The sequence below is a fragment of the Oncorhynchus kisutch genome, linkage group LG24, assembly GCF_002021735.2.
Source record: "Oncorhynchus kisutch isolate 150728-3 linkage group LG24, Okis_V2, whole genome shotgun sequence".
NCBI lineage: Eukaryota > Metazoa > Chordata > Actinopteri > Salmoniformes > Salmonidae > Oncorhynchus > Oncorhynchus kisutch.
Genome location: NC_034197.2, coordinates 34,342,667 through 34,358,720, shown reverse-complemented (window position 1 = coordinate 34,358,720; position 16,054 = coordinate 34,342,667). Strand labels below are relative to the sequence as shown.

Sequence of the window (16,054 nt, the reverse complement as noted above, 5' to 3'; positions counted from 1 at the left end):
ACAGGGTTCAATTCTCGGGCCGACTCTTTTCTCTGTGTATATCAATGATGTTGCTCTTGCTGCGGGCGATTCCCTGATCCACCTCTACGCAGACGACACCATTCTATATACTTTCGGCCAGTCTTTGGACACTGTGCTATCTAACCTCCAAACAAGCTTCAATGCCATACAACACTCCTTCCGTGGCCTCCAACTGCTCTTAAACGCTAGTAAAACCAAATGCATGCTTTTCAACCGGTCGCTGCCTGCACCTGCATGCCCGACTAGCATCACCACCCTGGATGGTTCCGACCTAGAATATGTGGACGTCTATAAGTACCTAGGTGTCTGGCTAGACTGCAAACTCTCCTTCCAGACTCATATCAAACATCTCCAATCGAAAATCAAATCAAGAGTCGGCTTTCTATTCCGCAACAAAGCCTCCTTCACTCAAGCCGCCAAGCTTACCCTAGTAAAACTGACTATCCTACCGATCCTTGACTTCGGCGATGTCATCTACAAAATGGCTTCCAACACTCTACTCAGCAAACTGGATGCAGTCTATCACAGTGCCATCCGTTTTGTCACTAAAGCACCTTATACTACCCACCACTGCGACTTGTATGCTCTAGTCGGCTGGCCCTCGCTACATATTCGTCGCCAGACCCACTGGCTCCAGGTCATCTACAAGTCTATGCTAGGTAAAGCTCCGCCTTATCTCAGCTCACTGGTCACGATGGCAACACCCATCCGTAGCACGCGCTCCAGCAGGTGTATCTCACTGATCATCCCTAAAGCCAACACCTCATTTGGCCGCCTTTCGTTCCAGTACTCTGCTGCCTGTGACTGGAACGAATTGCAAAAATCGCTGAAGTTGGAGACTTTTATCTCCCTCACCAACTTCAAACATCAGCTATCTGAGCAGCTAACCGATCGCTGCAGCTGTACATAGTCTATTGGTAAATAGCCCACCCTTTTCACCTACCTCATCCCCGTACTGTTTCTATTTATTTACTTTTCTGCTCTTCTGCACACCAATATCTCTACCTGTACATGACCATCTGATCTTTTATCACTCCAGTGTTAATCTGCAAAATTGTAATTATTTGCCTACCTCCTCATGCCTTTTGCACACATTGTATATAGACCCCCCCTTCGTTTTCTACTGTGTTATTGACTTGTTAATTGTTTACTCCATGTGTAACTCTTTGTTGTATGCTCACACTGCTATGCTTTATCTTGGCCAGGTCGCAGTTGCAAATGAGAACTTGTTCTCAACTAGCCTACCTGGTTAAATAAAGGTGAAATAAAAAAAATAAAAAAGAGTTGCCTTCCAGAGAGACATCCAAGATTGTAACATTCTCTGTTTCACGGAAACATGGCTCTCTCGGGATATGTTGTCAGAATCGATTCAGCCACTGGGCTTCTCCAATCATCTCGCTGACAGAGATAAACACTTCTCTGGGAAGAGGAAGGGCAGGGTGTATGCTTCATGATTAACGACTCATGGTATAATCATAACAACATACAGGAACTCAAGTCCTCCTGCTCACCCAACCTAGAATTCCTTACAATCAAATGCCGGCCATATTACTTCCCACGAGAATTCTCGTCAGTTATCATCACAGCTGTGTACAAGCAGAGACCACAACGGCCCTCAATGGACTATATGTAAACTAGAAACCATATATCCATAGGCTGCATTTATTATAGCTGGGGATTTTAACAAAGCAAATTTGAGAAAAAGGCTACCTAAATTCTATCAGCATATTGATTGCACTACACGGGGGGGGTAATACACTCGACCACTGCTACTCTAACTTCTGCGATGCATACAAAGACCTTCCCCGCCCTCCCTTCGCCAAATCCAACCATGACGCCATCTTGCTCCTACCCTCTTATAGGCAGAAACTCAAACAGGATGTACCAGTGACTAGAATCATTCAACGCTGGTCTGACCAATCGGAATCCACACTTCAAGATTGTTTTGGTCAGGTGGACTGGGATATGTTCCAGGTCAGCCTCAGATAACAATATCGATCTATACATTTATAAAGAAGAGCATTGGAGATGTACCCACTGTGACTATTAAAACCTGAATAGCCTTAGCCAGCTAGCTAACTTAAATAGCATTCATCTCTGTTTCAGTCAGGTTGTTGAGTAGGCTAAATTATACCTGCATTATCTAAGTAAGTGAAAGGTAAACTAAAAATACAACTAAATATGTCCCTTTCTCTCTCTCTCTGCTGCTTCTCCTTTATTTTTTAAGAAATGTATTTTTCAAAACTGTTCAACTATTGTCTTTCTCTTTGAGTCAACTACTCAACACACTTTATGCCCTGCACTGTGAGCTAGCTGTAGCTTATGCTTTCAGTATTAGATTCATTATGTGATCCTTTGGGTGGACAACATGTCAGTTTATGCTGCAAGAGCTCTGATAGGTTGGAGGACGTCCTCCAGAAGTTGTCTTAATTACTGTGTTATTCTATGGAAGGGGGTGAGAACCATCCCAATGGGCATATACGTCAGTTCAACGTCTAATTTACATTTACAACGTGAAATTAACCAAAATGTTAAAAGATGGGTGGATAATAGATTAAATTCCCTTATTTTGATGGCTTTTTGCAAATCCAATCAGCTTTACATGTTGATTTGACATCATCACATAGGATTTTGTTGTTGAAATTACGTGAAACAACGTTAATTCAACCAGTTTTTGCCCAGTGGGATGAGCCTAACACGAAACCCAATCCGGCTGCATGCGTGCGCCATCGTGCATACATTTATTTTGTCCCCCCACACCAAATGCGATCACGACACGCAGGTTAAAATATTTTTTTAAACTCTGAACCAATTATATTACATTTGGGGACAGGTCGAAAAGCATTAAGCCTTTATGGCAATTTAGCTAGTTAGCTTGCACCTGCTAGCTAATTTGTCCTATTTAGCTAGCTTGCCGTTGCTAGCTAATTTGTCCTGTGATATAAACATTGAGTTGTTATTTTACCTGAAATGCACAAGGTCCTCCACTCCGCCAATTAATCCACACATAAAACAGTCAACCGAATAGTTTCTAGTCATCTCTCTTCCTTCCAGGCTTTTTCTTCTCTTGACTTTATATTGCGATTGGCAACTTTCATAAATTAGGTGCATTACCGCCACTGACCTCGTCGTCTTTCAGTCACTCACGTGGGTATAACCAATGAGGAGATGGCACATCGGTACCTGCTTCTATAAACCAATGAGGAGATGGGAGAGGCAGGACTTGCAGCGCAAGCTGCGTCAGAAATAGAACTGATTCTATTTTGATTCTATTTTAGCTCTTGGCAACGCAGATGCTCATTGGCACAATAATTGAATAACATAGATTTCTAAATTTATTTTGCAACGCGCGACACGAACGGTGTAGTCAGCCTATGACAGTTTTTTTATTTTATTAAAGGACTGAAAGTAGCTGTGCTCTGGCTACACCATAGTGATACCCAAGAGGGTGCTGTTGAGGCTACTGAAGACTATTGCAAAACAGTGTTTCAGTTATTTAGTGACGTGAATATATTTAATATATTATCCCAAAAATCTAACTTTATCATGTTTCACTATTTTAATTTGGTCCTTCCCTTCCTCCACTGCTATATAATCACTTGTGTGTTTCACAATACAATCTCAACTAGTGTGTGTGTGAGAGAGAGAAAGAGATAACACGGAGAGGGTTTCTGCACTCGAACATGATCAATTTGCCCGGCAAAATACGTCATGTTCGCTTTGCCCCTCAACATGCCTGCCTGTCGTAGCGGCAGCCTACAGAGAACCGGGATGATAGATGAACCGCAGTTTATATGTTGATATCTGTTGGATGCTGCTGCAGCAGCGACGGCCTTCCGTGTTTAGTCCATGCGGAAGAGTGCTTTCTAAACGGCTAATAGAGGATTTCGACCTGGATAAAATAGATTAGGAAGCGGACTCACTCAGAAACAGCTCCATCAACCCATACCATCGAATGTGTTGATCACAGGGCGGCCCAGTTGTCCTAAATCGAAGCCGGGGGCTAGATTTGGAACGTCGCAGGAACATGGAGGTGAGACGACGGGTGTGACAAGGGAGTTCTGCCCTAGGAATGAATGTTGCAGACATACCGATCTAACGCGAGAACGGCCTAGAATTAAGAAGGAATGCAATGATCTAGAGATATAGAATGATGTTTAGCTAGGTGAACAGATTATCACGGAAAATATTAGGCCTAGACTTCAATAATTATTATTATTAATACAACTATTATTAGTCATTTTGACAGCATGTACACCCTATTCTGGATATAAAATGGACATGGATTTGATACGGACATTATGTTTCACCTAATGTGGACGCATCAATTTACACATTTCAATCTGTTTTGAAAGTAATTGTTTATGGTATCATTGGATCTTATATTTGTATCATATAGAAAATCTAACTGAAATAAGGCAGAGGACCAGAATGTAATAACCTAAAAACTCGTTGCAGCCTACTGTTGCTAGGAATGCTGTTATAGTTAGTTCATACATTTTTCATGTAGCAACTGAACCGTTGGAGTCATACTGTAGCCTAATTTAAGAAGAACACTTGAGTCTACAGGCTTCCTATTCAGATATGAAATCAGTCAGTCAGTCAGTACTGCAGTCATGGTAGGCTACTACCTGGTGCTTTCTCTTCTTCATAAGGAACTATGAGGGGAGGAGGAGAAGGAGAAAGGGAGAACAGACTCTCTGCTGGAGGCCAGGTTCTGATATCATCCAGTTGGGACCACAGCAGAACACAGGTACACTCACACACACCACTAGTTGATGGTTTCTCAGGGAGAGATGGGATATAAAAATAAAAAAAACATTTCTAATTCACACATTAGTACACGTGGGAAATAGGACAAATGTAAGAACCCACAAAATTATTATGATCATTTACGCACACACACACACACACACACACACACACTGTAGTAGCTATGTCATTGTTTTTGCGTAACTGTATACAATGTTGAGTGTTGTTCCGTGTCTTTTACAGTGACTCGTCAGATGTTGAAGCGATGGCCGTGTGGACTGAGCTATAGCGCTGCAAGATTCATACACATAGATGCCCCCCTCCTAACCCCCCGAGCCCCCTACAGCCTCCCCACCCTCCCTCTGTCTCTCCTCCATCTCTCCTTCCTCTGTCATCCCTCTACCCCCTCTGATCCCAGCCACTTTCTGATCTAATTGTCTCTCACTGTCTTCTTCTCTCCTTTTCTCTGCATCTCTCTTTTTCTCTCCATCACCCCCCCCTCTCTCTCCCTCCCTCCATCATGGCGTGTTGTGGTCGCTCTCTTGACTCCCCCTGTACCCTGGCCCTATTGGTGGGCTTCCAGTTTGCCTTTGTGGTCTACTTCTCCCTGGGGGGCTTCAGGGGGCTGGTGTCCGTACTGGTCCACTCTGAGCAGCCTGAGTTTGATTACTCCCGCCCCCACGACGTGTACACCAACCTCAGCCACCTGGGGGTGCCACCAGCCCCCCACATAGGCACGGGACCACCAGGGACAGGGGCTCAGCTGAAGGACTGCAAGATGCCCTCACCACTACTGGGTAAATATACGTGTGTGAGGGGGAGAACCACTCCACCATGCTGTAAGGCATTATGTACTGTATGAATAATCAAGGTTTCCTACATAATACGATACATCTCCCCTCCTCTACCTCTCTATGTCTTCGCTAGTCGGTCCTGTGTCTGTGCGTCTGTCCTCGCCTCTCTCTCTGGAGGAGATCAGGGAGAGGAACCCGTTGGTGTTACCGGGAGGCCGGTACAGCCCCCCAGACTGCCAGCCGCGCCACCACACGGCCATCGTGGTGCCGTACCGTAACCGCCAGACTCACCTCCGAGCCCTACTCTACCACCTCCACCCCTTCCTACAGAGACAACAGATTCACTACAGTATCTACATAGTCCAGCAGGTCTCTCTCTCTCTTTTTTATTTATTTATCTTAAATAAATAAATATATTTTCTCCTCAATTTCGTGGTGTCCAATTGTTGTAGTAGCTACTATCTTGTCTCATCGCTGCAACTCCCGTACGGGCTCGGGAGAGACGAAGGTTGAAAGTCATGCGTCCTCCGATACACAACCCAACCTAGCCGCACTGCTTCTTAACACAGCGCGCATCCAACCCGGAAGCCAGCCGCACCAATGTGTCGGAGGAAACACTGTGCACCTGGCAACCTTGGTTAGCGCGCCCGGGCCCGCCACAGGAGTCGCTGGTGCGCGATGAGAAAAGGACATCCTTACCGACCAAGCCCTCCCTAACCCGGACGACGCTAGGCCAATTGTGCGTCGCCCCATGGACCTCCCGGTCGTGGCTGGTTACGACAGAGCCTGGGCGCAAACCCAGAATCTCTGACGGCACAGCTGGCGCTGCAGTACAGCGCCCTTAACCACTGCGCCACCCGGGAGGCTGTCTCTCTCTCTCTCTCGCGCTCTCTCTTTCTCTCTCGCTTACTTTCTTTCTCTGATCGCTGTATTTTCCTTTGCAGTGGGGTAACTCTACATTTAACCGGGCTAAGCTGTTGAATGTTGGGGTCCGTGAGGCGCTGAGAGACGAGGACTGGGGGTGTATCTTCCTACACGATGTAGATCTGCTGCCTGAAAATGACCATAACACCTACACCTGTCACAATCAGTTCCCCACACACCTCTCTGTTGCCATGGACAAGTTCAGATACAGGTATGTGTGTGTTTATGAAGAGTATCAGTGTCTGTATGTCAAGTGTCATCTGAGGTTCTGGCATCTTCTGGTATTTGTCCCACCCAGGTTGCCGTACCCCCAGTATTTCGGAGGGGTATCTGCGGTCACACCTGAGCAGTACATGAAGATGAACGGATTCCCCAACAGCTATTGGGGCTGGGGTGGGGAGGACGATGACATCGCTGCCAGGTGAGTAGGGCGAGGGGCTGGGAGGGACAACCACATGTGACTATACCAGTGAATTCCTTGAAAGATGTCTCGCCTGTATCTCTCTCTCTTCATTAGCTATTTGTCTTCACGTGTTTAATTTCTACCTCTGTCATAATATCCTGTTCATCTCCATTCTCACTGCCATTGCTTTGCTGTGTCTCTCCCCACAGTTCATGTTTGGAGCTCAGTAAGTATCCATGTCAGCTTGTTGTGCAGTTTGCTTGGTAGATTTCCTCCGCATTAGTTGGTTTGTTTAGTTCAGGTGGATGTGTGAAAACCCATACTCTGTCCCATAGAGGGCCAATGGACCAGTATTATAGTGGATTACACACTTCATTAGTAGGCCCCAGAGTTTTTCCTAGTGAGGTCAATTGGTCAGGAAAAACTTGAGATGCTACCTTATCTAGTCCTGTGCTGTCTTTCAGTTATTTCACTCAAATCAACATATTAATGCTTCCTGTGTTGTGGTCTCTCAGAGTGCGTCTGTCTGGGATGAAGATAGTGCGCCCTCCAGTGGCCATCGGACATTACAAGATGATCAAGCATAAAGGAGACAGGGGCAATGAACAGAATCCACGCAGGTACACACGCGCACACACACGCACGCAAGCACACACTCGCCTTATTGACTCATCTCTCTCCTCCCCCTGTCCCTCCACAGGTTTGACCTTCTGAAACGGACCAGGCTCAACTGGCATTCTGATGGTCTGAACTCTCTGACCTACGAACTGTTATCCAAAGAGCTGCAGCCTCTCTACACCAACCTGACGGTCGACATCGGGGACGACCCTCGTCTGCCCCAGAGAAAGGCCACGCCTCCTATGCCCAAACGTGAGGTGAAGGGGGATCAATTACCTCCCCTTGTGCCATGGAGCAAACATGGATCAAAGAGGAGGGGAGACACACCCCTTGCAGCCAAACATGACATAAAGGGGGAGGGGCAAGCCGTTAAAGTGGGTGTGGTTACAGCTGTGACTACGGCTAAACCTAAAGCTGACAAGGTAGACCACGCCCAGTCAAAGACAGTGCATCAGACTGTAGATGAGAGGGCGAGTGTGGTAAAGTAGGAAGAAGGGCTGGAGATATGGGGTGCATCTCATTGGTCTAAAGCTGCCCCCTCCTCTTCTCTCCTGCATCTGAAAACACAGGATGGGTGTTAGCAATGTGGAGGATGTTACTGTCCTGTCCAGTTCTACCACATCAATGCAGATGAAGGAAAGGACATGATGAGAGGAAGCCAGAGATGCACTGAGATGTACACTAAAATGACACACCTTCTGTTCCTGTATTATCATAGGGTCCCCTATGAGGGGACCAGTAAAGCTAGCTATGTCCGTGAAACTGTAGATTTTGTGAAGCATAGGGCTTAGGCTACAGCCAACTCAAAACCCTTCTGAATGTGACTCACCTCCAGCGACAGTCAAGGTATTCAAACAAACTCTCCACCCTTCCTCTCTCAGAAGACTACACCACCGTTATTACCAGTTGGTTTCATTGGTTCTTAAACCTCTCTTCGGGGATCCCCAGACGTTTCACCGTTTTGTTGTAGCCCTGAGTTAGCTCACCTGATTCCAGTAGTCAATGGCTTGATGAGCTACTGAATCAGGTGTGCTAGCTCTGGAATAGTTCAAATATATGGGGGTCCCTGAGGAGAGGTTTGAGAACCACTTGAACCAGACAACTGGTATGTGAAGGGTGTTGTAGTCTTCTGAGAGAGGATGGGTGGAGTGGTTTGAGAATCACTTGAACCAGACAACTGGTATGTGAAGGGTGTTGTAGTCTTCTGAGAGCGGAAGGGTGGAGTGGTTTTAGAAACACTGGTCTGATGGACAGGTAACGTTATGTGGTGAACATTCATTCTGAAGAGAGATTGTGACATCAGCATTTAATCAAACCCAATTGAAACTCTGGAGTTCCTTTTTTCAGCCAATGGGATGCCAGATCTTGCGAGCAACCAATCCGCTGCCAACCCACTGCTGCTCTCAGCCAATCATCTCCTAGTTGACTTCTGGCTTCAGCCTATCCGCTCCCAGAAACTGCTGCTGTTGGTCCGCCCTATTGTGTGGGTCAGTGTTTCTGTGCCTTCTCTCTTCTATTGATCTTTTATGGAGTGGGACAAAGTTGTCCCTAGATGCTGATCTGGGGTCAGTTTTCTGTTGTCCCTGTTATGGTTAAGTGTATATATATTGGGTCAGGGTAAACTGATGCTAAGTCTGTATCTACAGGCAACTTCTTCTCCGAGCACCATTTTATATCCGTTTGCCCGATCAGTGCTTTCACACTCCAGACGTATCAGATTGACTGTAGGATTTATATTTATATAGAGATGTTTGTTTACTTTGAGTCAGGTGCCTCTTGATTGTGTATTTGGGTTTAGAGACAATCTAATCTAAGGGTAAAAACGTTAACTGTGTTACTAATCGCTTCACATAGAGAAAGACATCTCTACGTAAAGGGAAGTTAAGTATTCTATGCCTCAAATACCATAGACTTGGTTCTATAGTTTATCTAGTTTGAATATACTGTCTTTAAGTGAGTGAACTTATGTCCATCCAGTACAGAATCCCTCATAGCCATCCATGTTGATTTCATATCAGCCATCCATGTTGATTTCATATCAGCCATCCATGTTGATTTCATATCAGCCATCCATGTTGATTTCATATCAGCCATCCATGTTGATTTCATATCAGCCATCCATGTTGATTTCATATCAGCCATCCATGTTGATTTCATATCAGCCATCCATGTTGATTTCATATCAGCCATCCATGTTGATTTCATATCAGCCATCCATGTTGATTTCATATCAGCCATCCATTTTGATTTCATATCAGCCATCCATGTTGATTTCATATCAGCCATCCATGTTGATTTCATATCAGCCATCCATGTTGATTTCATATCAGCCATCCATGTTGATTTCATATCAGCCATCCATGTTGATTTCATATCAGCCATCCATGTTGATTTCATATCAGCCATCCATGTTGATTTCATATCAGCCATCTGGAATGTACTGTACATACTTTATCATACTAGTTTACTGTAATCCAAAAACGATAAGATATGTTTCAGTGAGGGGAGGTTCTGGAGCCAGTTTGTAGGAGGAGCTATAAGGTAACTACCTATACTGTATGTCCTGCTGCGCTGTGATTGGCTAAAGGAGTGTGTCAGGGGGGCTCTGTAGATTCTCCTGTATAGGACATAGGGTTTCATTAGAGAGATGCTCATTTCAAGCTTTTATGCTGTTCATGAGTTGATAGAATAGTTTTTTTATATTCAGATCCACGTTAGCTGTTGAAGAATCAGCAACCATTCTTCTTGGGGTCCACACAAAACATAGAACATGACCAAATACAGGTTACTAATGGACAAGAACAGCAACAATATCAACAATACGAGTATTTTAGAAAGAGAAAATAAATGAATAATCCTAATCTTAAAAATTCAAGAATAATGTGTGTTTTGAAAGTTGTTGTTTTTTCATGATTTATTTCACTAAACTTACTGTGTTACTGATGCTAATTTGAATGTATTTTATTTATTAAACTACTGTTAGGATTTGGGTTTTCCCCGTTAAGCTTACTTACAGCAGTGAGTATTTACTCATTCCATAGCATCAACAATGCCTCATATCAGAATGTAGACCAGCCTTTTAGCGTGAAAGAAAGGGTGGTTCATATTATCCATGTAGTTGTCATGGTTACTAGCACTGTGCTGAACTTATATGACGGACTCAAAGTTCCAAAACTTGCAGATACTGTAGAAATTAGATTTAGAATGGAAACAATTGAATCTTTATCAGGTAGAACAGCTGATTTGATATATTCTATATTTCTATTTCTGTCTTCTACATTCTAAACATTCTGCCTCAATAAGCCCTGTGTTTTAAAGAATGGAATGCTGTAGGCAACCCTGTTCCTGGAGTACCACAGGTACTGCAGGGTTTTGTTCTAACTAGTCACCACACATGACCAACTGAGCCATGCAGCACTCCAGGACCAGGGTTTCCTACCCCTGCTGTAGGCTATGTACTGTATGTGTCTGATTCAGTGTACAGCATATCATATGCCCTCTTGCAGTCTGAAGCTGTCTGGGAGAGAGCTTTACTTTTTTACGGCCGTGGTTGGGAGTCCCATAGGGCGGCGCACAATTGGCCCAGCGTCGTCCGTGTTAGGGTTTGGCCGGGGTAGGCCATCATTGTAAATAAGAATTTGTTCTTAACTGATTTGCCTAGTTAAATAAAGGTTAAATTAAAATAATATATATATATATATATATATATATATATATATATATAAAAACATTAAGTGGGTGCTTTCTAATAGAGGGAGGGAGGGTATGGGAATCAAGGCCTCTGACTGTACAATAGGAATATTAATCAATACTGTCAATCATTATCTGCACCTTGTACCCAATTAAATCTTTACAATGAGGATGATGAAATGCCACCACCATCTTTGAGGTCACCTTTTCAACTCGTGTGTGAGATATTTAGAGAAAGAGAATAGTATTTTGACTTTAGATTCACTACATAGGTGGCATACCAGTGAAACTACTGTATACCCACTGTAACCATACACTACTTGATGGTGGTGATGGTGATGATGCCATCCACTATTAATCAATTGTAAGTGATCATCCATAGGATATATCTGCAGTCATATTAACACAGCTCTTCATAGGGACATAACCAACTAGTATGTATCATAGGAGACAGTGTGTACCTGGAAATCATTCTATATTTAATAAAATAGCTAGTTTTCTATCAGATGTTTGGTGTAAATGGAGGGGAAATAGTATAGACTACTATAGGCAATCTAATGTAACTTTAATGTAGTCACATGCTTTTGACTTTTATTTCTAAAACATGCTTTTGACTTTTATTTCTAAAACATGCTTTTGACTTTTTCAATCATGATCAGTTCGGTGTGTTGATTTCCATACTGATAGCTGTGTGGTAACATACTGTATTGAAAAGTGTTAGAATATTATTGTAGTTTTAAGGGGATATGAATTATATCATTTGGACTGGGAGTTGAAGGGAAGGTTATGACATGTGCTTTAGTCACTGTATTGAGTTTCTAACCTGATTTCCACCTTCAGATGAACATTGACTCATATTTAGAGGAAGTGGACACTGGACAGCTCTAGTCCTCTGGGGTTGCCGTGTCTGCTGGGCTGGGTTGTGTTTGGGAGTGAGAGGGAGATAAGGAGAGACCAGTGGAGAGGCCAGCAGAGATGGCACCCTAGAGAGATTGGGGGTTATTCTTTGGGCCATGTTGTGGAGTGTTGTGTTTCATGACTACACAGAGAAAACATACCAATAAAACACATTCAAAAGCAGACTTGCCTGCTGTCTTTTTTCTATGTATTTAATGGAGGATTATTATTATTGACTATATACAGAGCCATCCGTTTTATCACCAAAGCCCCATGTACTACCCACCACTGCGACCTGTACGCTCTCGTTGGCTGGTCCTCGCTTCATACTCATCGCCAAACCCACTGGCTCCATGTCATCTACAAGACCCTGCTAGGTAAAGTCCCCCCTTATCTCAGCTCGCTGGTCACCATAGCATCTCCCACCTGTAGCACACGGTCCAGCAGGTATATCTCTCTAGTCACCCCCAAAACCAATTCTTTCTTTGGCCGCCTCTCCTTCCAGTTCTCTGCTGCCAATGACTGGAATGAACTACAAAAATCTCTGAAACCGGAAACACTTATCTCCCTCACTAGCTTTAAGCACCAACTGTCAGTGCAGCTCACAGATTACTGCACCTGTACATAGCCCACCTATAATTTAGCCCAAACAACTACCTCTTCCCCTACTGTATTTAATTAATTAATTAATTTTGCTCCTTTGCACCCCATTATTTTTATTTCTACTTTGCACATTCTTCTATTGCAAAACTACCATTCCAGTGTTTTACTTGCTATATTGTATTTACTTTCCCACCATGCCCTTTTTTGCCTTTACCTCCCTTCTCACCTCATTTGCTCACATTGTATATAGACTTGTTTATACTGTATTATTGACTGTATGTTTGTTTTACTCCATGTGTAACTCTGTGTTGTTGTATCTGTCGAACTGCTTTGCTTTATCTTGGCCAGGTCGCAATTGTAAATGAGAACTTGTTCTCAACTTGCCTACCTGGTTAAATAAAGGTGAAATAAAAAATAAAACAATTTGAATAGGTTGTTAGAGTAATGGCTAATGGACACTTAGGGGATGTTTTGTCACCCCATCAGAGAAACATACAGTACATGCATATCATATACACATCAAACCATTACATCACTCTTAATGCTATGGCAATCCTGAATGTTCTATCACACAACATAAGTGGGGGATTATAGAGTGAGCCATGAGATCATACTTATAAATAGATCCTGACTCCTGTTAATGTTCGATCTGTTTTCTAATCTCTGATTCAGAGGCATCGGAGTGGGTGTCGGGGGGAGCTGTAGTAGAACTGAACAGTCATGAAATAAATACACACAGTATCTCAGAGGAATCACATGCCTTTGGTCAGAAGTAGTGTACTGGATGGGGAATAGAGTGTGATTTAAGCCAGTCATAGTAATGTTCTGTGGTAGACTATAAATCCATAATGTACAAGGTCTGTACACAGACGTCATACGGTATGCAGAAAGTTCCATGCACACTGAATTTATTGGGACCAACCATTGCATTGATGTAACTCCCATTGAACAACTGAGTCTCACAATCTGGCGTAGAGTCAATACCAAATCTTGGTGGAAACCATGAAAAATAAATGGGCAGGGACCATTTACTGGCAGTGTTTTCCCAGCTAAATATTGTTGGTTCACAGAACATTTCTGAAAGGGAAGATATAACTCTCCTCTTGTGTGCCGTAGGCTGTACACGGTGGCAGCTGGAAGAGACTAACCTTCTTCTTACCAATGTTTGTCCATTTCTGTAGCATTTATGGAAAAAACTCCTTCCAAATAAATACACTCTAGGAATAGTGGAGCCTGGGATTTAGATCAAGATTACACTGAGGTGATGTCACAGACAGAGGCCCCCAGGAAGGAGACAACAGTTACCAACCATTTCAATTACATGTCAAATGGTCCTCTATTTCACCAGGAATAAAACCATTTCAATGACAACATTTGTTTTAATTTGATTTATTTCACCTTTATTTAACCAGGTAGGCAAGTTGAGAACAAGTTCTCATTTTGAATTACGACTTGGCCAAGATAAAGCAAAGCAGTTTGACACATACAACAACACAGAGTTACACATGGAGTAAAACAAACATACAGTCAATAATACAGTATAAACAAGTCTATATACGATGTGAGCAAATGAGGTGAGATAAGGGAGGTAAAGGCAAAAAAGGCCATAGTGGCAAAGTAAATACAATATAGCAAGTAAAACACTGGAATGGTAGATTGGCAGTGGAGGACTGTGCAAAGTAGAGATAGAAATAATGGGGTGCAAAGGAGCAAAATAAATAAATAAATTAAATACAGTAGGGGAAGGGGTAGATGTTTGGGCAAAATTATAGATGGGCTATGTACATGTGCAGTAATCTGTGAGCTGCTCTGACAGTTGGTGCTTAAAGCTAGTGAGGGAGATAAGTGTTTCCAGTTTCAGAGATGTTTGTAGTTCGTTCCAGTCATTGGCAGCAGAGAACTGGAAGGAGAGGAGGCCAAAGGAAGAATTGTTTTTGGGGGTGACCAGTGAGATATACAGTGCCTTGCGAAAGTATTCGGCCCCCTTGAACTTTGCGACCCTTTGCCACATTTCAGGCTTCAAACATAAAGATATAAAACTGTATTTTTTTGTGAAGAATCAACAACAAGTGGGACACAATCATGAAGTGGAACGACATTTATTGGATATTTCAAACTTTTTTAACAAATCAAAAACAGAAAAATTGGGCGTGCAAAATTATTCAGCCCCCTTAAGTTAATACTTTGTAGCGCCACCTTTTGCTGCGATTCCAGCTGTAAGTCGCTTGGGGTATGTCTCTATCAGTTTTGCACATCGAGAGACTGACATTTTTTCCCATTCCTCCTTGCAAAACAGCTCGAGCTCAGTGAGGTTGGATGGAGAGCATTTGTGAACAGCAGTTTTCAGTTCTTTCCACAGATTCTCGATTGGATTCAGGTCTGCACTTTGACTTGGCCATTCTAACACCTGGATATGTTTATTTTTGAACCATTCCATTGTAGATTTTGCTTTATGTTTTGGATCATTGTGTTGTTGGAAGACAAATCTCCGTCCCAGTCTCAGGTCTTTTGCAGACTCCATCAGGTTTTCTTCCAGAATGGTCCTGTATTTGGCTCCATCCATCTTCCCATCAATTTTAACCATCTTCCCTGTCCCTGCTGAAGAAAAGCAGGCCCAAACCATGATGCTGCCACCACCATGTTTGACAGTGGGGATGGTGTGTTCAGGGTGATGAGCTGTGTTGCTTTTAGGCCAAACATAACGTTTTGCATTGTTGCCAAAAAGTTCAATTTTGGTTTCATCTGACCAGAGCACCTTCTTCCACATGTTTGGTGTGTCTCCCAGGTGGCTTGTGGCCAAACTTTAAACGACACTTTTTATGGATATCTTTAAGAAATGGCTTTCTTCTTGCCACTCTTCCATAAAGGCCAGATTTGTGCAATATACGACTGATTGTTGTCCTATGGACAGAGTCTCCCACCTCAGCTGTAGATCTCTGCAGTTCATCCAGAGTGATAATGGGCCTCTTGGCTGCATCTCTGATTAGTCTTCTCCTTGTATGAGCTGAAAGTTTAGAGGGACGGCCAGGTCTTGGTAGATTTGCAGTGGTCTGATACTCCTTCCATTTCAATATTATCGCTTGCACAGTGCTCCTTGGGATGTTTAAAGCTTGGGAAATCTTTTGTATCCAAATCCGGCTTTAAACTTCTTCACAACAGTATCTCGGACCTGCCTGGTGTGTTCCCTGTTCTTCATGATGCTCTCTGCGCTTTTAACGGACCTCTGAGACTATCACAGTGCAGGTGCATTTATACGGAGACTTGATTACACACAGGTGGATTGTATTTATCATCATTAGTCATTTAGGTCAACATTGGATCATTCAGAGATCCTCACTGAACTTCTGGAGAG

The 16,054-nt window shown here is 43.3% G+C and overlaps 1 protein-coding gene across 1 annotated transcript; it reads left to right on the top strand.

The window, feature by feature from the left end:
• Window positions 1–3,447: 3,447 nt before the first annotated feature.
• b4galt3 (UDP-Gal:betaGlcNAc beta 1,4- galactosyltransferase, polypeptide 3) lies at window positions 3,448–12,282 on the top strand. The gene is made up of 8 exons (XM_020459153.2): window positions 3,448–4,054; window positions 4,677–4,774; window positions 5,017–5,570; window positions 5,701–5,936; window positions 6,512–6,702; window positions 6,790–6,912; window positions 7,410–7,514; window positions 7,595–12,282. Exons 3-8 carry the CDS (start codon window positions 5,294–5,296, stop codon window positions 7,998–8,000), a joined length of 1,338 nt encoding a protein of 445 aa, XP_020314742.1. The 5' UTR covers window positions 3,448–4,054; window positions 4,677–4,774; window positions 5,017–5,293; the 3' UTR covers window positions 8,001–12,282.
• Window positions 12,283–16,054: the final 3,772 nt, after the last annotated feature.